The sequence below is a fragment of the Grus americana genome, chromosome 4 (genome assembly GCF_028858705.1).
Source record: "Grus americana isolate bGruAme1 chromosome 4, bGruAme1.mat, whole genome shotgun sequence".
In the NCBI taxonomy this organism is placed as follows: domain Eukaryota; kingdom Metazoa; phylum Chordata; class Aves; order Gruiformes; family Gruidae; genus Grus; species Grus americana.
The window spans coordinates 67,404,619-67,429,229 of record NC_072855.1 but is presented as its reverse complement, the minus strand read 5'-3'; the positions used below and the strand labels follow the sequence as shown (position 1 = coordinate 67,429,229).

At 39.0% G+C, this 24,611-nt stretch overlaps 1 protein-coding gene across 3 annotated transcripts in view; it reads right to left on the bottom strand.

Annotated features, from left to right (window-relative positions):
* SLC10A7 (solute carrier family 10 member 7) overlaps positions 1 to 24,611 on the bottom strand; it is a 150,673-nt gene that overhangs the window by 15,128 nt on the left and 110,934 nt on the right. The window contains exons 8-11 of one of the 3 annotated variants that reach the window (XR_008577065.1): positions 13,853 to 14,018; positions 10,789 to 10,840; positions 10,495 to 10,569; positions 9,188 to 9,261 (exon numbers count right to left, since the gene is read on the bottom strand). Coding sequence is in view for 1 of the 3 variants with exons in the window: in XM_054825109.1 (XP_054681084.1) it covers positions 9,188 to 9,261; positions 10,789 to 10,840; positions 13,853 to 14,018 (292 nt within the window). In the remaining 2 variants the exon portion in view is untranslated. Of the gene's footprint in view, positions 1 to 8,123; positions 8,266 to 9,187; positions 9,262 to 10,494; positions 10,570 to 10,788; positions 10,841 to 13,852; positions 14,019 to 24,611 lie in introns of all 3 variants that reach the window. The other 2 variants (XR_008577064.1, XM_054825109.1) reach the window with 2 other exon arrangements.

The window sequence follows — 24,611 nt, the reverse complement described above, 5'->3', positions numbered from 1 at the left end:
TGCTTATAACAGAAATCAGCAATTTGAGTGCAATGTAAGCACAGTTACTAGGAAACAGCACATCTCGATATTATCAAAGTTTTAAGTAAATAAAAATGTAAAAGCTGGGAGGAAGAGAAACAAAGTACAGTTTGTCTGTTTCTGGGTTTTCAAGGGGTGCATTCAGATTGGAAGTGATGTTTAATGAACACAGGCAATCTTACCAGCTGCTAACAATGAAACATTTAACACCAACAACTGAAGACTAGTGCCTTAGACTCCAAAACACCTCCACCTGTCTGACAATATAGTAGTAGTAATTAGTTAACAGGGAATTCAAGAATGACTTGAACTACCCTAAGTTCTATTTTAAATGTGACTTATCCTGAATTTGGCACCACAATGTGGGCACAGCAACGCCGTAAGCTGATCCTCACACTTCAGTGCTTTTTTTGTTGCTTGGATATCAGTTCACTCTTCATACCCATAACATACTCAAGGCACAGGGTAAATTCTTCCTTCTAATTCACTAGCAATATCTAAGCTATGAAGTTTAAACAAACAGAATTTAAACACTTCCTTCCCTTCTCTATAATTCTTGTAGCCAACACTTTTTGAAGGTTCAATAGGTTAGACCTACTATCGAAAGGAATTCTGGACAAAGAGATTGACAAATATCGTAAAAAAATGAAGCTATTTGATTAATTTGATTATTTCCTTGAATGTTACTGCCCTTTCCACACATAGCTGAGGCTGATTTCTTAGCATTAAAGTTTTGATTATGTGGATTTTATTTACACATATTATTAAAAAAGCCATTATAAACATGTTTTGTAGTTGTTCTTATTATATTTGTAAACACAAGCAGGAAAGGTTTATGCTCCAAACTGTTTCATACTATCATTTAATTACATTTTTTAAAGCTTTTCTTCTCCTGAAACCTTGATGCAAAGGAAAACATGATACACAAAATTCCTTATAAATGGTAAAACAAGAAAACACTTCTCTTCAAAAATACTTGTTAGGATTACTAGCATAATTTTTCCTTTAATTATTTCTTAATCTGATTTCTGTGGCCAAGAAAAGAAGATATGAGGCCAGAAAAGCTTTAATGCTCCAGTCATTTGGGAAGGCATTTTGAGAAAACAGCTCACTACCTAGAAGTACTGAGGGATACTATTTCCTATTCTAAAACTCTATGGACTAGGGTTACGTGCTTGCAGTGGTCACAGCAGCTTTTAGAGGAGAATCCCTCTTCCAGATACCCAAGACTATCCTCTAATAGGAGACTTCTGAATTTTGCCGCTGCTGCTGTTGATTTTTCACATCTTTGCACCCACTGTTTTAGAAGTGTCTGGAGTCAGCAGCTCAGACTGGCTGCCAGAAGGTGCACTGAGAGCAGCAAATGTAGATGCGACTCTCTCAGGGAGACTCAACATCATCTTCAATACTCACCAGCTTTAGTATGGGTGACACTTGTAGCCTCTGCCAGCTTCAGGTAAAAAAAAAAAAAAAAAAAAAAATCTTGAGTCATGTCCAAACGTGGATCTTCCCAAGGGTAACCTGTCAGCTGTCTGCTGAATATAATGTAGTTTCTTAAAGTAAATAAATTAACTTTAACTGGTTTTTTTTGGGGGGAGGGCTCTTGTGTCATTATCATTTTACAGATGGATATGTGTGTTTACTTTTTTTATTATTATAAAGAGGTATGAGCTTGCTGTCATTAAAAACCTGCAATCTGGTTTTTAGTGTCTGATCCAATTACATGTACAGCTGGGAAGACACACAATCAAAAAAATAATTGGAGAGGTGCAACTCTGAAATGACAATTGTTATTCATCGATCTCTTTCTGCAAGTCGAGATTGAGAGATGTAAACTTCAAGTGAATGAGATCTCCTGGGTGAGATTCTTCAGTTCAAACACAGTAAACAACTGTTGTCCTCTGATGCACATTTTAGTACTGCTGGAGGCAAACTTTCTAAATATTAATAAAAAACCTACTACTGGCGGAGTATACAGATGAAAAGGAAGCCCTGGGAGCTGGTACAGAATTTCTTGCCACATTCTAAGTCTAATCAAAGAAACATACGTTTCAGGTCAGAAAGGAAAGGAGATTCCCTAATTTACTCTAGTATTTCCCCTTCTGGAATCACAGAGAGGTCAAAATTGAGTAAACTGCAATAGATTACAGATGCTATATTGTGAATCTTGTGATTAAAAAAACCAAAGCAGAATGAGGTACTTTGTGTCCAAAAGCCACTATAACTCACTGGACTATGCCATTTCCTACTTTCAGACTGGCCTGCCAGCACATTTCCTTCCCGAAAGCATAGCCCCTAGGGATACTCTGGTCTGAAGGAGGCAAACAGGGGGTGCTTGCCCAGCCACATATATGAGTAGCAAGGGAAAATAAAAGAGATGCTCTGGCACAGACTATCCCAGCGACCACAGCCTACTCAAAACTGTCAGTTTGACTTTGTGAAGATAGCCCCTTCAAGTAAGCAGTGGCATTAGTATTATGGAAATGCTTACACATGCAAAATGGCATCTCACCTCGGGTGGATTTGTCTGTGCAAGCAGGAAACATTCATGCTATGCCCAATTACAGAAGTCTTCAGTCTATATTTGGTTTTGCTAATATTCTGATATGGCAGCTGTACTGGAAATAGCAGCATATCCCAGGCATTCTTTGGGGTCTACTGAAAAAGAAGAAATGCCAATTACATGGTAATAACCTGACTGATAATATTGTTTGATAAGAACCAAACGTTGGTTCTAGAAGACTGCCGAGCTAGGAAGGGTGATCCACCTGCCCTCAACCTGGGCTACAAAAAAAGATGCTAACTCAACAGAAGTGCAGTAGATCCACGTGCTTCTGCTCTCCCCACTATCATCTCATCTAACACAAATCCCTTGGTTCTTACTTTCTAGACAAAAAGAAGGGGAATCACAGAGCAGAGGAAATAGCCCAGCCAATCACTTGCTGCTCCTTCCAAGCAAAATGTTGGGTGAAGACTGTAGAGAGGAGAAAAAACTTTTCATTTTGGCCCAAAGAATCACAGTATCAAAACTCACAAAAGGTTCTAGCAGCCACTAAGCCCCCTGGGATCTCAGAAGCCGGAATGGAAGAGAGTTTCTAACTCTCTGGCAGTAGCAAGGGGTAGATACTGGCCCAGACAGGGCCTCCACAAGACACTCAGTCTTTCAAGCATATTCCTCCCATCAGCTTCCCTTTTGCCCCAAGGGTCAGCACCCACCAGTTCCAGGCAGTGGAGTAATCAGATCATTTTCACCTACATTGCTCTATCAGACACTTGGAGAAGAAATGAGACTGAAAGTCTGTAACAGGTAAGAAAATATGCAAATTCAAGCATTAATAACACCAACAAGTATGACATGATGCCAGCAATAATGTCTCCCATTCAACACTCATAGGAAAATTTTGAAAGTCAAAGTGACAGTATCAGAAGTCTTCTCGATTATTTTCTAGATCTGATATAGAAGTCAGAGGGATTATTCACACATTTATAGCTAGTCACAATTAGTACCCTGATGAATAATTGCTTTAGAGGACAATTCTCTGCCAGGAGCAGAGAAAAACTGCCACATTTCAAAAATACCACAGAGCACAGCCTGAGTACTCACTTAGGGCAACGCACCCGACTACCATCTTACTTTTAATTACAGAATTGTTAAGAGATGCCTCCTTTTTAAAAATCAAAATGATCTACCTTTTATATTAACACAAGTTAGAACATTTTTGGCATTTTTCTATCTAAAGGAGAAAGGTGATTATCACCACACAATAGGAAGAGTCCGCACTTGATTAGTACAGCATTTCACAGAGTTTGGGTATAGGAAAAAAAACAGATGAAGCAAAACCCCAGCTAATATTAAACAGCAGTTGTTTAGGCCGTGCAAATATATTATTTATCTCTGAAAAATCTTGTAAGGAGATATCTGTAGAAAACATGAGCAAACTAAAGATAGCTGCAAGCAGTTTGGAGTTCTATGCAAGCACGATGGACTCTGTCACGTTGTGCAGCTGGGGAACTTGGGGGAAGGCAGAGGCTGATTAATCCATAGCCTAGGTGATCCGCTCACGGACAATTGAGTTGTCTGTGAATCCACTTGTGCATTACAGCAGGCTTTCAAAAATTGTTCAGGTACGGACTATCGGTTCCGTACTCATGCAGTAAGAAGCTGAGTATTTAAAAAATAAATTTGAATGAAATTAAAACAATACAAAAGAAAGTTAGCGCTTTGGCTTCTATTTGCAAAATGAACTCTGTTCTTTCCCAAAAGTATTTTGTAGCCTAGAAACTTTGATTGCATTACTTTAACAATTCCATGGTGAAAGAACTGCTACACTGATAAATCCAAATGAGGAAAAATGCACTCTGCATCACAAACAATACTGTGATTTTATTACAAGGTGGGGTTATTTTTGTGGTTTTGGTTTGTTCTTTTTACCAGTCTGCTGTTCGTCATACCTGCAGTACTAACATTTGCACTTGTGGTAGCCAAAATAGGTAGCAATACTGTATTTTTTGCTGATAAAATAATTTTACATAGCAAATACAAAAAATTAAAGCGAAAATATTTTTTGTCAATCCTGCATTTTACTTTTGGAGTTGTAACTTCTAGTTAGCAATTCACTCTCCAAAAAATAAAATAATGTTCTGTACTTGGCTGCAACTTTTGTGTAAGTGCAAGCAACAACTGCAGTATTTTTTTAGATGAGCCACACTGATAGCTTTGCACTTCCTTGAGGCCTCTTCTCTTCTCACTGAATGAACTCCAGGGAATGGCATCATGTCGGGCTTTCCAGATGGATTATGTGAAGCCATAGCTCAATGTCATTTTCAATAGCAAGGCTCATAATTAAAGGTCAAATAGTCACTTCATCTGCAATCAATCAATAGAAGAAGTACTAATACTAAGTACTAATCAATCAATGGCAAATGCACTAATAAAAGCCATGCATCAAATGTCCGCATATGTGTGCGCTCACATGTACTGTGCATATATGTGAGTAGGGAGAAGGAGAGAAAGAGAACAAAGTGCGGGTGAATATGCCAGAGGGCATTGCGAATACTATATTTACCTTCGCACTTGTAAGTTTATATCCATTTTCACTCATTAAGTGAAATACAAATAAACATTAGTTTTTCTGCATGTGTGATGTACCATATTCAAAAAAATGTCAAAGCACCCACCTCTACGCAGAAATATCGGCCTATGTTCCTAACTAAGAAACACAAAGGCACCTACCCTGTGTAATTTGTCCTTACACAAACATGCCCTGCACTCTGATCTTTGAGACAAAAAGTGTGTCAACTGTTCTGTCTACAAAATAAAACCCAGCATATGGGAACAGCACTCATCTCCGTGCAAAGCAAGCACTTATTCATGGATTCAACAGTGGAAGTGGCAGTTGGCCTCATGAGCATGCACTGCATGGGAATTAGTTGGTTTCATAATATCGTGTGGGAGAAAGTGACTTATAAAAGTCTTCTCATGCCTCTCCTATTACCACTTCTAAAGCTTTAAAGCTGTCAGCTCTTCTCCCACTTTAGTCGGTGCCATCGGAAGCTCCCCGAGGAATGGGCCAGACGTACCTATTTGGAGTTTCACCTGCCAAGCTGAGAGAAATCAGTTTCAAAGTGAAAGAACAAGTGTTGGGGGGTCATTTAAACACTACCACTGGAATCTTGAAGACAAACAAAGCAGAGCTCCACAATGGATGTGAAACCAGACCCTGAGCTCTGTTTGTGCTTTCAGGCATTGTAGTGACAGAGGGAGAGGGGGAAAACTCTCTCTGCTACAAGAGACAGAAGGTTTCTCATTGCGTGGTTTATAGTAAACACCTCTGGACAAGGAGAAATGTGACACCAGCAATAGAGTAAGGGCCAAAACACCTACATCTGTTCTTGTTTCTGCTAAGATCAAGGTGGACAAGACTATGCTGTGGATAGAGTTAACTGTCATTCAGAAATGGCTGATCCTTAAAAACAAACTACATTTATTCTGCTTCCACCTTCAGTGAAGGAATAAATGCTAGCCGCTCTGGTTAACACTCCTGTTTACATCATCAGCTCAGGGGCAAGCGTCATCACACTACAGCTTCCTAAACCCCGATCCTCCCTATTTATATAGAACTGTGTGTTTATGCAGCTCTGTCTTCTCTGGACCCGGTACTAATGCTGGACAGAGTAAAATACCAGTGGTCTCAAAACCAGCCAGCTTGAAGCTGATACACAGCAGGCAAGTCTATATAGTGCCCACGCTGTGTAGGGGTGCGCACAAGAGTGGCAGGGCCCTCGGGCTTACCAAAAATGGGCTCCCAAGGACCGCTAAAAAGAACGTTTCTCCATCAGGGAAACGTCCCTCAATTCAGGACATGCTGCTGCTGGCCCCACGCAAGACAAGCCTCAGAGCCTCAAAGAAACCTTGACAAAGCTGAGCCCCAGAGACAGAATACAGCAAGGGAAGCACAGGTCCCAACCACCCAGCGATCTCAAGGCAGGCGCTGAGCAGTAAGGAAAGGTAGTGCAATGGTGTGAAGCCTAACAACAAATTACACCTTGTGACTAGCCTCCTAGGAGGCAAACTTGCTTTCCATGAGACACCAGCTCTTCAAGGATGAAGGCAAAGCAGTCAAACAGAAGCTGACAAACAGAACAGTCTGTAGCTGAGAAACAGTCCCACAATAGTGCGTTCCACCATCTACCTGTTTCATTTCAACCGCCACGCTTATCCATGAGACATCTGTATTAGCAGAGTGAAAGTATGTATGGCTGGGGAGAAGCTGTAGGAGTCCTTGAAGTCAAGGTGGCCAAAGTGATTTTGTTGGTGTGCTTGGGCAAACAAAGCTGCAAAATACAAAGCCTGACCCATCAGGCTGTGCTAGTGATAGCAGTAACCTGGAATTGAGAAAACATGAGCTAAAATGTCAAGCAAGCTAAGAACCTCAAACTAGGTAAAAGAGAAAAAATAAAGTAAAATAAAAAAGGAGAGTGTACTAGGAGAAGAAAAGTGAACGATTCGGCTGTGTGCACAGGGTGCGGGTCAAGACAGGCTGCATTAAGGATGCTTGGTAGCGTGAGTAAAAGAAATGAAGACTCCTCATTTTTTTCTGGGAGATGGCAAGCCCCTCTAGGACTTAAATTAAGAAAAAACAACTTTGTGCTTATTTTCTTAGTCTCATGGCAAGCTGCAGAAGTATTCAACAGAGTGCATATAAAACTGTTTTCACTTGGGAGGGGAGACTCACACGTTCATGCTGTTAAATACAACCGGCTTCTCTTCTATAGATTCACAGTTGTGTCCTGAGTTTATACACACCTCCAAATAGCAAGTACAGTAGTGTGTTACGACTTATATGTGGGGTTGCTTTCTGTAAATACAAGTGTAACTGTCCTCCTGAATACAAGCTCATTTATTAGTTGAAGCTTCAGTTTCATAGAACGTTTGGCTGAAAAAGACCTAATGTCATTTAATCTATGTTGTGCTCCAAGGCAGGATCAATTCTAGCTGTCTAATTCCTGTCTGAGGCTTGTCTACAACGATAGGAGATTCAAGACATCAACCGGCAACATATTCCAAAGCTAAACTGTTTTACATTAGACAGGTTTCCCTGATTGTTAGCTTAAATCATCATCACTGTAACAAAGTCCTTCCTTCCCTTTTCAAAGTTCACTGTGAAAGAGTTACTTTTTTTTTTTCCTTCTTTACATCAACCTTTTATGCATTTGAAGATCACTACTGTATTTCAGCTGTCTTCTCTCAACAATCCCAATTGTTTCGACCTTCCTCCGGGGTCACGTTTTTGAGATCTATGATCATTCATGGCACTCTCCTCTGATCTCTTTCCTGTTGGTCCACATAATTTTTTTGAATTGTGGAGCCCCAAACATCATGCAAGTGTCAAAAGCCATAACGCTCTCAAGCCATACAACTTTTGCTACTTCTCTGCAACCCACAGGACCTTGTGTGAAAGGAAATTAGGTTAATTTGGTATGATATGCATTTGACAAATCTACGGGGCTGTTACTCATTTCCTTGTTTCTTCCTACACTGTTAAAATAATTTATTTAATTATTTGTTTCAGTAGTTTTCTACAAAATGAAGTTAAACTCACTGATCTATAATTCCTCGTCCCCTCCTCGTTTCCATTGTGAAAAAGAGGCATTATGTTTGCCTTTTTCTTGTCTTCCAGGAACTCCTTCACTTCCCACAGACCTTCAAGGGCACTTGCTAACAGTTGTGCAGCACAGGCCTGGCTGAAGCAAAGAACCCTGAGATGAGTTTCGCTATATCAAACTGACTTGGAAAACATCTCACCTAAGTCCCGACTTGTTCCTCCCCTGTTTCAGGCTGAGTTCTTACCTTTGTTATTGACACCAGCTGTGTTTCTCTTTGACAGATACGGTCTTGAAAAGGCATATATTCAGTCACATATGCTTTATCAAACACGTTTTCATATTTTGATAAAACAGTAAGAAAATATTCAAGTACTAGTCGTTTCACTGACTGAACATAATGGATGAAGCAGTACCAAGAGGCTGTAAGCATAACTGATTTAGCAGTATTTTGTGAATTTCCATCAGAACATCTTATTATCACTAAGGGGTCATAAGTGACAAATATCTCGATAATGTTTTGATAAATTAATTTTAATAAATAAACCTCTCCAAAATATCTGAAGACCTAAAAGAAACACATGCATTTTGCTCATGTTAAGCAAAAGACAGTATTGTCTATTTGTGATTTCTGAACACACTACATGCTTTGATTTTCACTTGTACATCCCAGCTTTTAGGTGTAAGATTTTACTGTGAAACTGGGCGGATATACCTTACAATGTTTGTAGTAACAAACCTGAAATTTTATCAATATTGGATTAGGCAACAGAACTGAATAAGAACAGAAAGAAAAATCCAGCTTTCCATAAATAAGGTGGTCTTACTGTATAACCACTAAAATCTCAGCTGAGAAGACTATGTTGTCTGTCTCGTAATAAGCATTTATTTTATCTGTGCAAGAATATTATCCTACTATTAGTATCATACTGGTAGCACTACTTGTCACGCTAAAACCAAAATCATTTAAGCAGAAAAGCCAGCAACCGACAACATTTTTTTTTTTCAACACAGCAAGGTATGAATGTTACTGTTTTGCTCAAAAGCTTATCTCTTGACTTACCCAGGGTGAGGGATTTGTGTGTGGAACAGAAAATGATAGCCACTGTGTCTGCTGGTGTGAAACCAGAGTTATTCCTAGAAAAGAAAGAGTTTTAATAACCTCTGATAGCAAAAACCTTCTTAAAACATCATCGATCAAATATATTACTTTGAGGATCCATATGCACATTCACATCACTTTGATCAGGTCTAGTGACAGAAATAATTCTACCTACAAATGAACAGTAGTGTTTGATTTTATTTTTTTTTTTTATTAAAGCAGAATTTGTGGCAAACTCTCTGGTGAATACCCTCTAGTGAAGGAGAGGAGTTCTGAAGACATGATATGTAGGACACAACTTTATTCCAAGCCAAGCTTATTTTTGCAAACATGCTATATCACAGCAGTGGCCCGCTTGCCTCTGTAAAAAAAGAGAATGACCTACGATATCTTTTCCTAGTATGTAATGTTAACAAAATGCTCAATTTAGATAGTATATTGAGTCTATGCTATGAGCACTGCTTAGAATATGAAGCTATCTTCCACTTCAGAGAAAAACTGCATCTAAGGGTTTACACACTGGGAGTAAGGAAGGGTGGAAAAGTGTCATACAGAGAGGGGTGTATGACTGGCCAATGGATCATCCTTTGGTCCAAATTAGAAATAATTTTATGAGATTCTAAATATTTACCATACTGTCTGAGTTGGTTACTACTTACAGCATTTTAGATTTTACTGTTGGGACATATCTTACCCCCTGGTTAGATCTAGCAGATCAAAAGTTATTTAAAAAATTGCCTTCTAAGGTCAGGGTATGATCCTGTCACAGAGAAATTTTCTAGTGGCAGTAAAAAAGCATAAGTAGCTCTAAGACATTGCACCCTTCTTCGTGATTCTCCCTTATGGATATTGTATAATATATATAAAGCGTATGCCTGGAGTCTGCTGTCTTGTGGCACTTTCCACTCAGCAGAGTGCTGCTAAGAAAAATACTCCAGTAAGCCTAAGCGAGAGGACAATGGTGGATACTCTGACCAGCTCAAGTGATGCACTAAGCCGTTGGCTAACACCATTCTCACGGTACTATTTTTTGAGAAGTTAATGGACAACTGTTCTTCCTGGTGGATATTTAAAAAGAAAAAAAAAAAGCTCTACCAAACATTAGTTCAGGACAACTGTCTTTTAAGAATCACCATATAAACGTAACACATTTGACATATACAGAAAAGAGTGAATTGCCAGCCTGGCAAATGTATCTTGAGATGTAAAAAGTCAAACTGAGTTCTCTCTCTCATATGTCATCAGCATGTCTGCAGGGCAAATTATACCTTCAGTGACATCTGTGCAAATCCATTTTTTTCAGTGGATGAGGTATAGCAGTGATTGATTGAGATTTAACAACTCTGTAATTAACACACAAGAAAGGACAGAATTCAGGTCCTGCTCTCTTAGCCTATGAAACTCTAACAGAGAAAATGCAGTAAGGACAATATGAAATACCAAAATGAGGTCACCCCTATTCAGAAACCTGCCCTTACACATTCGCATAAACTGTATCATCCAAACCAAAGATATCACACAAAACAAATATTCAAAGGTTCTGACTCAGCATATTCAATTACCTTGTAGAGAAGAGGAAAGTCAAAAACATGAAGCTCATCTGAACAGAAAAAACTGAAAGAGAAACAAGTTAAAATTAGACTTAGAAGACAGAAGTAAAGATCACTTAAATCTCTGCAATTGCTGCGTACATGCGTTTTGCCCCCATACAACAGGTCAGAAGCTAGGTTGGACCAAGGCTATCTAGAGAAATCCAATGACAGACAACCTTTAAAGACAATCATGTCTGGAAGAACAATACGTATCATTATATCCAAGAAAGCTAGAACTAATATTGTGGCTACACGAGTTCCTCCTGAGGTAACTCTTCTGAATCAAGTATTACTTGACACGATGAATGGCAGGGAAGTTCACTACTGAGCATCTCTTTGCACTAGGTTTGCATATTGGGTTGACAACATAAAATCTCTCAGACACGCTCTGATTGCCAAGTATTTAAATTTAGCCCCTTTCTATTTAAGAGGAGAAAGTACAGTGTGTAAGCACGATTACAATAAATATTCTCAGACACTGGGTATTACTCTCCCTATGAATGATCACTATTAAGAGAAGATCATCATAGATGTTTTAATTCCCTCTGAGACAAAGGCTAATTCCTGAACTGGGCAGTGCACATCAGACAAAGCAGATTTCGTTCAAGCTGTCAGCTTTGTCAGCGCAGACGGTTTTTGAGCATCCCGAGGGGAGCTCTCCCCTCTGCCAGCTCTCCTGACACCCGCAGAGGTTGTGGGATGCGCAGAGCCCACCCTTGGTCTGCGGAGACGTGGGGAGAAGCAGGCGGCTTCCCTGCTGTGCCGTGAGTAGCTGCTGGGACTGCAGAGACCGAGCGTCGTGCTGGAGCACAGGAACTCCCCACAGAGCTGGAGGAAAAACCCTGCGACCTGCACAGACCTCTTCTGGGTGCTTGTGGGTTACGGGGGAAGGGCTTTTGCTTGCAGCAGAATCTGGGATGGGTCCTCTCCCTTTTCCTTGCAAAACTTGTGAATGCAGTAAGGCTAATGTGTCGCATAGGGTAGTGTGAGCCAAGACAATACATTTGATTTTGACCCCAGTTTACAACTGGGAAACGTGGCAGGGATATTAGCTATTACCAGTGACATTTTCCATTCTCTAACATACATTTCCTAGGATGTATAAATGTCACCACAGCATGCATTTAATTCTTTCTTCATGAACTAAGGAAGCAATCCATTGTTCCTGAATTACAATTTTTCTGCAACTAACTACGTTAATTTAATATGCACAGAAAAAAATATAATCCCTTAATAAAAATAATTCTGTAAAGCAATAAGTATGTGCTGCTACCAATTATCCCTTGTGCGTATTTTGCTGTGGCTAGAATATTAACATAAAAATTACATAAAAACATTAATCAGCAGAATAATAAATACAGTTTCATCTCAAACTCCTCGTGGTAATTTTGCATTCTGGTATAACATAACACACACATCCAGCCAACACATCCAATGGTGGTACAGAAACTTTTTCTAGAATACAATGTGCATATCCATCTCCACAACTTCCTCATTTTTTGGTTTTATAAATATTTTAGAAAAAAACAAATGCCTAATATGTTCCAAGCAGATTCAATGCTTATGTTAATATTCTTACTAAGAAACTCCAGTTGTGCACACTGGCAATGAAAATGTATATATAATGATTTTCAGAGTATTGCACTGCAAGTGGTATATATAATTACACATGGCACAGATGCAGAGTTGTCTTGCAGAGAAATAAAAGAAGGGACAAGAAAGGCAAATGGAAGCAACCACTCTACACCAACTGTGAAAGGAAGAATATGCCTTTTTAAGTAGAAAAAACCCAGCTTTTTTTTTTCCAAAGTATCAGTCAGCACGATAACATAAAATTACTTCGTTCTGAGTTTCTCTCCATGTTAAGTCAGAGTTGAAAATTTCCATCTCTCTCTCTTTTGCTGACAACTTCGCACTGATTTAAGTGCACCTGGGATGCGGTCCCTCTCAGGTGCCCATGCAAACAAGTATCTCCTCCACTGGAAAAAGAAAAGCTCCTTTGCATGGCTCCTTTCTTTGCTTTCAGAATAAAGTATTTATACAGTACCGTTTATAATTCCATGTAGTATTTTACACATGTATAGTGTTTCATGATCTAAAAAACTGCCACAATTAGGATAGAATAAGAACTGACCCACAAAGTGCAGGGGCAAATTTCCAACTGATTTTAGTGGAGGTTGGATTTATAGAAGATACATTATATTTATTCGATAGAAACACGTGCAAATACACACACTTCAAGGTAGGTGATGCATTGATTTCTTGAAATCTAACAGTTTTAGAGTGTATGAGACGAGATTTATACTGTAGCATACTGTAGTTACCTCTCCCCCAAGCAAATTTTAAACTCCTGTCTCTGGACAGTCTGAAGCAAGGCGAGAATTCCCTTCTGGGAGAGGAGACAGTGCCCCTATACCACTGCCTTTCCCCGGGAGGGGGTGATCTGCAAGTGTATTTTTAACTGATGGGAAGGATACCAGCAGTCTATTTTCATGTGTATGTTATTTAAGGCTGAATGACTAGAGTGCTTCTAAAACAAACTCTGCAAAAAATGTGTTGATCCACAGAAATATATCAATACATTCAAATTCCCAACTAGTTTCTAGGTGTATAATAAGGTAAGGAAGAACTATATAAAATTATAACAGTGCTTTTGAGTAACAGCTCAAACCCAAATCTTTCCTTTCCGTTTGTAATGCAACATCTGTGCATTTATGGTTGTTTAACAACAAAGAAGCCAAAACAGAATGGTCGTAAACACTTGGAAAGTAATACCGTACCCCTTTAGACAAGGAGGACCACTGAGCGATCTCAGGCACGCCTAAATAGCAGGGTTCATCCCTCTCTAAATGCTTACTCAATCCCCTAAAAGCATCCAGCCCCCAAGAAGGCTGGTAAGCTGGTTTACCAGACGCATTAAAAGCACAAGCTCTAGCCCCATGCCAGTATCCCCGTAGCCCCGCTCTTTCCAGTACATACAGCTCATTACACACCTGAAACAGAGATAAAAGAGATGCTTTAAGGCTGAACTTACTTATGAACACTATTATAATCAAGCTAAATTTATCAAGGTCAATATTTGGATTGGCAAAAGTATCACAGAACGTTGTGTAGATGATCATCAGGAGCACACAGCTGCTGATAGCACCAAATGGAGGCTTCTTCCTTTCAAGCCAGTCCTTGATGTATCTTCGGACAATCTGAAACACAGAAACCAACAGGTTGCCTCTTTTCAAAGATGCAGGGAGCCAACTTGGGCATCACAAAGTGAATCTGACAGCGGAAAGACACAAAGAGAAGAGAGTAATTTGGATGACGGCCACAGTGGATTTCAAAGCTTCCCTGCCACACAACTCTTCTTCTGGGGAATTTAACATTTGTAGTGCAACTTCCACTGGGCGTCCATAATGAGAGTATATTTTCAAGTACATTCAAATCCATCCTTAATCATGCCAAATGTTCTTTGCTAGCTGTCACTGAGACATGCCCATTAAGCCTCCCCAAAGTTTATCTCCTCTGCTGATACTAATGGATGTATGTAATTATCACAGTCCCCTTTGCATCAACAGACAATTCCAAGTGCAACTTTGGGAATCTTAAAAATCTGACATCTTCAGGAATTTCATGACGGTAGATAATCGAAAGTGATCCATGGAACATTTAAATATTTAAATAGCTAGCGATGCACCAGAAGTTTTTAATTAAATTATAACTCAAGCTTGAAAAGCAAAAGTGCATGTGTTGTGGGAGTTTAAATAATTCAAACTCTGAATATCTAGAGTTTTTGTAAATCCAAAGACAAATGCCATTTGCACGCTTTTAGAATACCAGAATTAACACATGAAAACAAGGAAACCTACTGTACTTAGTGGAACTTTTGCACTTTCAGGAAACAGAATCTGAAGTTGTTTTTCAAGAATATTTTAGAAACAACTATAAATTTTAAAGTAACTTCAACTTTCAAATTATGACAAATACTACAGGACTAAGCCTCAGCAGATACAATGCATCTATTTCAGCCCTGCCTGGGGAGTCGCTTTTAGTTTTTCTCTTTACTTTATATGGTTTGAAAGAACTTTTTAAAGCTTTTATCATACAGCTGTGACTTGTGTTAATTTTTCAGCAATTACATTATCTTGCCTAATTTCTCCCGAGACCTCCCAATGTTCTCTGTTACCATGCTCTTTCAGAAATCATAGCATGAGATCCTGGAACATTTCTACCAGAGGGCTCTGAAGGTGTCTCGTTACCTTCCCGTAGCGGTACCATTAATAAACATCACCGCTATCGGTTTAATAATACAGAACATTTTAGAGGTATTCAAGATTAACACCAAAGCATCATCACCAATGCTTCCATAGGACCTTTTCACACGCTAACTGCCAAAGCTGCGGGATTGACCTCACAGCTGTCAGTTCTCCTCAGTGCCTTCTCCCAGCTTGTTTGCAAGTCTCTCAGTAGGGAAGTCCTGGAAGCAGCTATCCCAGTCACCACAGCAAACAGACTTCATCGACCACGTGGCGGGGCACATACTAAAAATTTGGCACGTGGGGTTCACGCAAAGCTAAGCAGGCTGAAGACCAGTACTTACCTCCCAGCACTTCTAAGCTTCCCGCTGATGGAAAAATAACAGATTTACAGGAAAGCACGCAAGGGAATGCTCAACACCCCGGTGAAAACACTCAACTTTAAATTTTCACACTTGCCAGATGTTAAAGAGAGAACACAACTCGGAATATATGGCCAAACTTCTGAAAGAGCATTCAATGGAGCTCCTTCAGCCACCTCCTTATAAGCCGCCGGGTAGGAATAAGACACTGCAGTGATGGGAGAGAGGCAAGAAAGCTGAATGAAGACATCAAATGAAAAGATCAGATTAGTTTAATCTGAGCAGATTTGGGACTCTAACTATCAGAAGCAAAAAGCAAAGTTTTTCACTTCTAAAGTGAGTGTTTTCTAAGGAAGTTTAAAAAAGAAGATCCCATTATCCCCTAAATTGAGGTCACATTGGGGAAAAAGAAAAGCTACTTAAGACAACCTATTATTTATGGTCCTTCCAGAAGATTTATACTGAAAGTAACGAGATGTTGAAAAGGAAGCGTGATGGTTAATTATGCCACAGTACAACTTATACTGGAGGTATTTATTATGAAAACTATAATTATGTGTTTGTACAAGGTATAATTATAACATACATGACAATAATAATTTTATACACATATTTATCATGGACGGACATAGAGAAAAAAACATTTTAAAAATAAAACTGCAAGCAGTATTTCCTCAAAATCTTCAATCGTCTGATATCTTCTTTAAATATCTACCTTTATCTAGTCTGGAATTATTGTGAATCAACAACCATAAATACCAGTATGGCTTCTTACTGCACATTGTATTTATAAAAAAACCTGACATAGTTGGACCCTGAAGAACTAAATTGTGGCTTCAGGAAATCATCTAATCAACCCAGTGTCATGCTAAATGTATACTGTAAAAACACAGACAAAATACATCCTCTCTAACACAGAATCCCATACATTTTCATCTTCTCACAAGGTTCAAGAAGATTTTTATTTCAGAGGTCGATTCAGCCTATGATCATCGATTCAAGGTAATCTAAATTCTTGTACAACTTAAGAGGGAGAAATAGAACCCTACAGGTATCTGTAAAAACTCAACCAGATTTTTCACAGGGAAGCTCATGTCAGCTGATTCATTTTGACTGAAAAACAATCCATTTGTTACTTATTCATGCCCTGCAGAGTTGTGTCAGGACAAGGATGCTTTGAAAGCCTTTTAATTCTTAACTGAATTCTACAACTTTGCGGGGTTAACACAGGACTTCAAAAAAATTGTGAAGATTTGTAGTGAAATAATGATAAACCCCACAAATACAATAAAGACAACATGTAATAAAGTACAGAGCCAGCCTGCGAGCCTTGTTGTTCCGTGGTGCCAGCACTCTCTCTGACAGGAAGTCTAGTAGGCTGAAAAGCCATGAGCGACGCAGATTGAAATGATTACATAAAGAATCTTTTAGGTAATTCGGAGCCTGGACAGAGATATTAAGCTTCATTTGTCTGCACACACAGCAAAAGCTAACACAATCATTTCTGCATGTTATGCCTGTACGAAGGGCGCCAGACTCAGGCACCACACCGGTGTGCCACCTGAAACAATGAAGTCCAGTATTTTGAAGTACATACCAGTACAAGAGGGGACAAGAGAGGAACAAGCACCGGAGAAACAAGCAGTTGAGAAAAATGTCTGAATACAGGATACTCCTGTGAAAAGATGAACTTACAGCCTGGCGTAGAAATACGAATGACTGACATCCAAAATAGATGCATCAGAATGGCGCACTGATAGAAAAGAGCAAAAAGGAGAGTACTCTTCAGATGCAATAATTTCACAGTTCCTAGTGTAAGGGAATTCCTCACATTAAAAAAATGCAGTTAAAAACAACATCTGGTGGGGGCAGGGAAAGGGAGGCAGAGATGTTGGTAGAATAGTCATTATGTGAAACATAAAACCATTTAAAAATGTACTTTACAGGGAGAAATGCTGCAGAATGCTACCCATGTAGCAGAGAACACACGCAAAAAAATTTTAAGGTACAAATCTCTTGCAACCCACATCCCTGCTGAGACTCCTACAGAATTACTTCTGCGAGGAGGGGGTTGGGGCCTCTGGTCCTATGATAGCGATCACATTAAGCACAATGAACAGCAAAGATTTTTGTGCAAATTTAAATGCCAGCCTCAAAGAGCAGGGAATTCCTGATGGCTGACCTGGAGGCTGCACATGAAAGAACGGTGCATGGTGAATCCTCTCCTCAAGCTGTGGTTTAGTGGAGAGAAGAGAGGAAGAGAAGCAAAACTTTGTAGTAGGTGATATTTAATAAATAACTTGCATGATGAAAGATGCTGATAAACTCACTGAAAAGTTAGACAATAAAAGAAGATAAACATGTCCATCAGGCAACTACCTCCTGGTGACTACGTCCTGGCAATCTCCAAAGGTTTTTGTAAAGACATCAGCTCAAATTTGCTTCAAAACACAGTTCCAGGCTCAAACTTTCCTCTTGTCCAGGATTTAATTTTTAACAATAAAGGAATATAATTACACATGAATTAACAGTGTCCCCATTTCAATTCAGTTCTTCTACCAGAACGGTTACATCCAGAGTATTTTTCCTCCAGGCTGCTCCGTATCCTGCCATAACCCCCTTGTCTCAACACCAGCCTCCCTAAGCAAATGGGCTAACTGCTCATGTGCTTAATTCACTTAACATCCCCCGTACAAAGGAACACAATCTGCTGTTCCAGGAAAGCAGGTAAATAACGCTCATCTGTTATCATATGTGAAAATAGCAGAAGATATATTATAGAAAGACAATTCACTTATCTAATGGTACCTTCATAAGAGTCACGCTGCATACCCAGAGAAATTTGTCAGTAAAATACAGCTAGACTGTTTCCACCTGCCTGCTCAAGTGCTGGACGTACAAGATAAAAAATGCAATAAACAACGTAATTCATTAATGTTCATTATTAATTGAACTAAATAGGGCAAGGAGCCTTTCCTGCCCCTCCCCCAATGAACATGGAATGGAATAATTTCTGACATTTGTAATACAGCACATCTTTTAAAAATTATCTAGGTCTTCAACATTTTTTTTTAAACCCATGAAGTGAAAAAACCAGGGGAAATGGTTCTGACATCACTTCTTCTGTTGCCATTAAACACCCAAGAGTATCTCTTGGTATTTACATCATTATGCACAGTAGATTTTTCCTGATTCTATCAGCTCTTTGGAACTGATTTAATTTTTAACAGAACATACAATGTTTTTACTGCACTTCTGCTCCTTTTACTATGTATTGGTGTGTACTTCTAAATACCTGGACAAAACACCTGGGGCTTTACCATTTCAACAAAGAAACACAAGTCACTTTTTCCTTGGGTTGAAACACACAAGAAAACAAGCTGAAACTATGCTGGCTTATCACTAAATGCAGCAGTTCTCTTATTTACTTTGTCTTTTAAGGTAAGATTCCTAACCAATATTATTACTACTTACAGCAACAGACCTGCAAGGAACTCTGCAATGCAAATTTTTCACTTGAACAGCTTTGAGTCACGCTAGATATTTGCAACAGATCAATATTCTCAATATCTCTTCTTATATAGTGATGGCAAACCAAGAAAGAAGACTGCACGGAATATCGGGAGCTACTTCAGTGAAGCTTGGAAGACATGAAAGGGGGAAAAACTGGAAAAAAGTGAACTAAGATGACAGTGACTGTGAAAACCAGTAGAAAGAATCAGATACTGGAATGGAAGGGAGATTATGCGGGTTGTAGCAACAACGTAAAACAGAACATTGTTCACAGATTTCTATAGCTTAGCCACCCTCCATATATCCAAGGTCTACATCGCAGTTCAAATGCACAGACCCTTTTCCAAAGCAGAACTCATCTCACTTCAGCCAGATCCTGTCCTGAAAATTTTATAGGGACCGTACGGTGTGAAGGCACGTATTCTCACCTATTCCTGTATACTGCTATAAAGTCCCAAGCTTTGTACTGGTTCACCCACCTTTGCATACCTTCTAGGACATCAACAAATGTCAAATCTATCCTTATTTTACAGAGTGTGCTACCTAATATTTCTTTTCTGAAGATGGGACGGGAAAAAAAACTAACCCCGAATCATTTTTGCAATCTGGGAAAAAGAAAATTTTTTTACAAGCATCCTGTTTTCTTTCCTCAGCTTACCAAACTCTCCTACAAGCTCTTACTCCATTATGTCAGTCAGTTTACTCCCAAGAGACAGCTCATGACACATACATACCTTCAAAACCCCACACAAGGCCATTTTGAAAATTAACTGTCATATTTTGGGGTAATTTACAACTGTTGCTTTAAAACATTGCAAACAGGTGCAACATGGCAAAAATGTAAAGGGAGCCTGTAGCAGCGGTACATGTTTTCTTCACATTTTCTTCATATTTTGTATTTCTATGGAGACTGGGTTCTGTTCCCTCTTGAAGTCAAGCGTCAGAAGGGAGCGAACTGTGGTCTGAAGGCTGTTTATCTGCCATCGCAGTTTTCTGTGACAAGCTTCCAGAAGCGCTCATCTCCCAGGGTACCACTCCTCCTCTCTGCAGCTCCCCTGCGGACTCCGAAGAGAAAGTAGGACTACTTCCATGCGGATTTAAGTTACAAGAATGAAAGGATTTGACACTCTTCCCTTTTTATAACAGTTTCTTTAACTATTGTATCCTCCCCCCCCAAACAAACAAACATTAGGCTCAGGTGAATAGTACCTCCTATTCCCTGGCAACTGCCACCTACCTTTCCCTTTCAATTTCTTTTTCTTTAAAAATGAATACATTGCTAAGCTTTTTAGTTTCAATTTCACTGACAACTTGTATTGCAACGTAGCATCCTTTTAGAGTTGTGTTTATAAGCACACCTCCCAAATGCTGAAAGGGTTCCTCTAGAACATTTTGGGCACCGATGCAGAAGGCACTTAAAATCCTTTACTTGTAGGACATGTAGATTTTTTTGTGTGACTAGATTCAGTGAGGATTTCTGTACAACTGGCTTCATTTTATAGATTTGGGAAGAAGAACTACTTAGAATCATAACATTAATTTTAGCTTTAGTTAAGGTCTGTTTAATGTGAAGTGCCCACTTTATGCTGGCAGACAAATTACCAATGGGGCAACTAGAGAATGCATGAATGATAATGTACAGACAAGCTTTTTATTATTTATTCATAGAAAACAGTGGGTTTTGGTGTGCTGCTTTGAAAAATGTTCAAACTAGTAGAATATAATGAAAGCACAGTGAAAATTCTATTTCATTAACATTTAATCATAAATCGCTCTTTAATATAAAACATAAAATAAAAGTCTGTCATAAGCACTTAGGTGTAGAGAATGGAGAAAGTCTACAAAAAGGGGAAAGGAAATATTGCAGTGGTTTTCACTGTTCCTATTATCTGTCACTTCAGAAGAAAAACATAAGCAAAGAAACAACAATCTTCAGCCTAATCTCAGAACTGGTCATGAAGGAACTGCTTAGACATTTCTTGAAACCTTACATTTTGCTGGCTAAAAGTATGATCAACATCTGTAGACAAGGAAACAATTATTTTAGCAAAATCACAACAGCTCAGGAGGAACAATCTTCATCAGAACTCTGCTGCCCAGGAAAAAAAATAATAAAAATCAGAACTTCAAGCTGCCAAAGCAAATTCAAAAATCTTTTCCATGAAATATCTATTACCATGTTTATCGTATAACAAGTATTCTCAAATTCCCCTTAGAGGTATGTAAGAGTGGTGCACAAATAACAAGATCTTACACGCTACAGATCTTCAAGGCTTATAGAACATTAGATCTTTATAAAATACTATAGATTATATCTCTTTTCAAGACCTCTTGACAGAGAGGTCTTATTCGTTACTCTATAAATACAAATGCAATATTACACTACCAATACTGATTTGAGTAACATCACACTGTCAATCAGCAAAACACATCTGTAGACACAGAGAACACAGGCCACAACGTTTTTTTAGGTTTAGACAACCTGCACATCTCTGACAAAGAACAGAGCAATTCCCCTTGTTGAAGAGCATCTATCAGTAACTGCTATCTGTAAGACTCAGTGCCTTTCTCATAACGTAGTATCGTCGTCCTCCTTTAACAGTTCTTTACCTAAACAAATGGCAGCCACCACCTGAGCAGAGCCTGTACCTGCAGCCCCTCACACATTTCATTGTCAGAGGCTAGAAAAGCATGTTTGACTCCTATCAATGACAGTCTTGCCACACTGAAAAATTGCTCAAGAAACAGCAGAAAATAAGCATCAATTACACTATTGTGACTTCTATCTCCCAGCCATTATTAAAAATTCTGACAAGTCAGCCAAGCAACCAAAACTCTTGATACATTTTGCCATAAAGCAAACAAAAAAACCCAAACAAAACAAATCTAAAGCACCTTCTCATCTGCTTTGCTTATATCCCAGGGGCTGCTCAAACAGCCAGCTCTGCAGCCTGCTCAGGAAATGAGCGTTTAGGCAACACAGGTTTTCCCAGAGGTGAGATTTTTTTTAAAGGAAAATAAAGCCCTTGGAGAATGCTTCCTTTAAGCAGCCTTCTCTGTTTCGCACTGATGTGGATTGAGTGTAAAGCCTCTGTTGATCACAGCTGAGTTAGGAAGGCTGAAGAGAAGCAATCCTCCAAGCAGGCAGGTTCCAAGCTCGGGCTTTTTTCCCCCTAGTCAAGCTCGTTGCGACCAGGTAACCTTACCAGGCATTCTTCCACCGACTTTTCTGCTGAACAGTATGACTGCCCATGGTAAGGAATTGACATTGTGGGCATGAAATGGTAACTTAGAAGTAATCACTGAAACCATCACTCATGAATTGTGGGCCATTATCTCTTAATGCATCTGGAATCCCAGAGTGAGATACTTGTGATTCACAAAGTAATATTACATTGCTGCGTCACATGTTGTGCAACAGTTCGGTAATGAATGAGTAGTAGTCTACCAACTAAATGCAAAACTTCCCATTTAGTAGGGAGCAGATCCATGCCACCTCTGGATGAAGAGCAAGGAGACCTATATCACTGTATATCTCAGTGTCGTTCTTTTCTTGCTTGTTGTTTTTCCCTGATTAATGCACGTTATTTCTGGATATCCACCTTCAAAAATGGCTTCTGTTCCTATCTGGGCAGGTTGGTTTCCTCTGTACGGTTCTACCTAATCAAGACAATCAACATAAACTACCCTTGGCATTTTTGATCTGTACCTATCCTTAGCATTTCCTCACTTCCATATCCTCTGAACAGATATAATCAAGTACGGTAACTTTAGAAACAAAGTCTTTATGCTTAGAGGAACGTGAGCTATTTCTGTTGATCATTCATTTCCAGAAACTGCTTCAAATACTTTTAAAGGAGAATCATCCTATTTCTTGTTGAATGTATTTATAAAACCCAAACTCTTACATAAATTTGTGATCGAGTTACACAAGCTTTAAGATCCTCTTTTTTTCTTTCAGTCTTTATCAGAACTCCAAAATCACATCTGTTCTCAGTTAAGCCTCATCACAATTCTGATTCTGAACCATTCAGAGCACTTATTTCATACGTTTATTGCTTAATTCATGTTACTTAGCCTTACTGTTTGGTGCAGCCAAAACCCTCCCCAACTTCTCCAACTAGCTCACGTAGCAATTTCTTGTAACATCTTTCCAAAGTAACACGTCATTATACATATAAAGTCCTTAAAGTCCTCTTGAAATTTTGCAATCACTTTGTCTAGCAATCTACCATCATCTTCAGACTTACTATATTGCAGTACAGATTGCTGATACTCCATCACTATAGGTTACTTTATTGCTGGATCTGCTGCCATGCTATTTGTTTGCTAGAAACTTCCAACTAAGACTTCTAACTAATAGCTTCCAGGTTTTGGACCTTTCAGGACTAGAGGATTCAAATACTTTTGCTTGTCCACTTTTGGTGGAGATTTAATTTAATGTTGACAAGATAAGAACGTGATACACAGGTAGGTTCATCAGCAACCCTGTGTGGTCCTAATTAATAAGGAAGTTCTTAGGCATTTATCTCAAAGCATGCGAGCAATTCAACAGCCTTCAGGGACACAGAGGTTACGTACGTTTTCCACATGATATGGTTACATCCAGGTTACGCAGGTACCGATGCTGGTAGCTACTCTCATGCTTATCATGCTCATCATCTTATTAGACTTTAATGGGGTTTTTTTACATTATAAGAAACAGACTTCACTAGGTTAACTTTGGTAAGTTACAGTACATGCCAATTTTGAAATGCGCAACTATAGTTTGATACTAGACTGATTGACTGTTCTACATAGCACAGGCAATGACCAATAGTCTTAACCTTGTCCAGGGTGCTCCTTTACAGACTCCACTTCCATTTGCCTACATTTTAACTACTTTTCCATTTCAAAGTCTGCTTTAGGCTGACAAAACAGAAAGTTCCAGCTGAACACAGTTAAACTGGATGCTAGAATCAGCAACAGTACCCCTTGGGAATGAACTGCAAATCCCACTGATATTCCCTTCGTACATTGTGAATGCCTTAGAACAACAAATACTTACAAGCACGTAAGAATTGGGCTTTGAGTGTTTTGGTGTCCACGAATAGTGGACACTTCTGACAGCGTTTGGTCTTAATATTGCAATTTCCCACCATGACATGGGAGGAAAAAAAAAATTAATATTTGTGAAAAACCAGATACTACAGAGACAAGTGTCACAGAAAATCTTATACTGCAATTAGTATCTTTACATTCAGTGAAAGATTTCAACCATATGCCATAAAAAAATAAGGCCTTGTGTTTCGATATGAACAATGAGTATAAAATGAAGTATTGAACAGCTGCTCAGTCCATGAAAATCCTCCACGCAGTGTAAGAAGATAGAGGAGTCGTGCAGAAAGAATAGTTTGCAACTGTGCAATTAAAACCTTTATTGTAAGGCATATGCAAAATGGCTTAAGCAACCTTAAGTTTATTATTTCTTAACTTCTGACTGCTTAGCCCTTATATGTATTTTAACATAGAGAATTTTTTATTCTTGTAATTAGTAGTAGATACTACACAGGGAGAACTTCCTTCATCATCCAGGCAAAGGGCATGTGACAAAAGGACTATATAGTATTCTCAAAGCTCATTTGTATGGGACTGGAATTTCTCACAGTCAGGGCTGCCATTTTTCCCACTT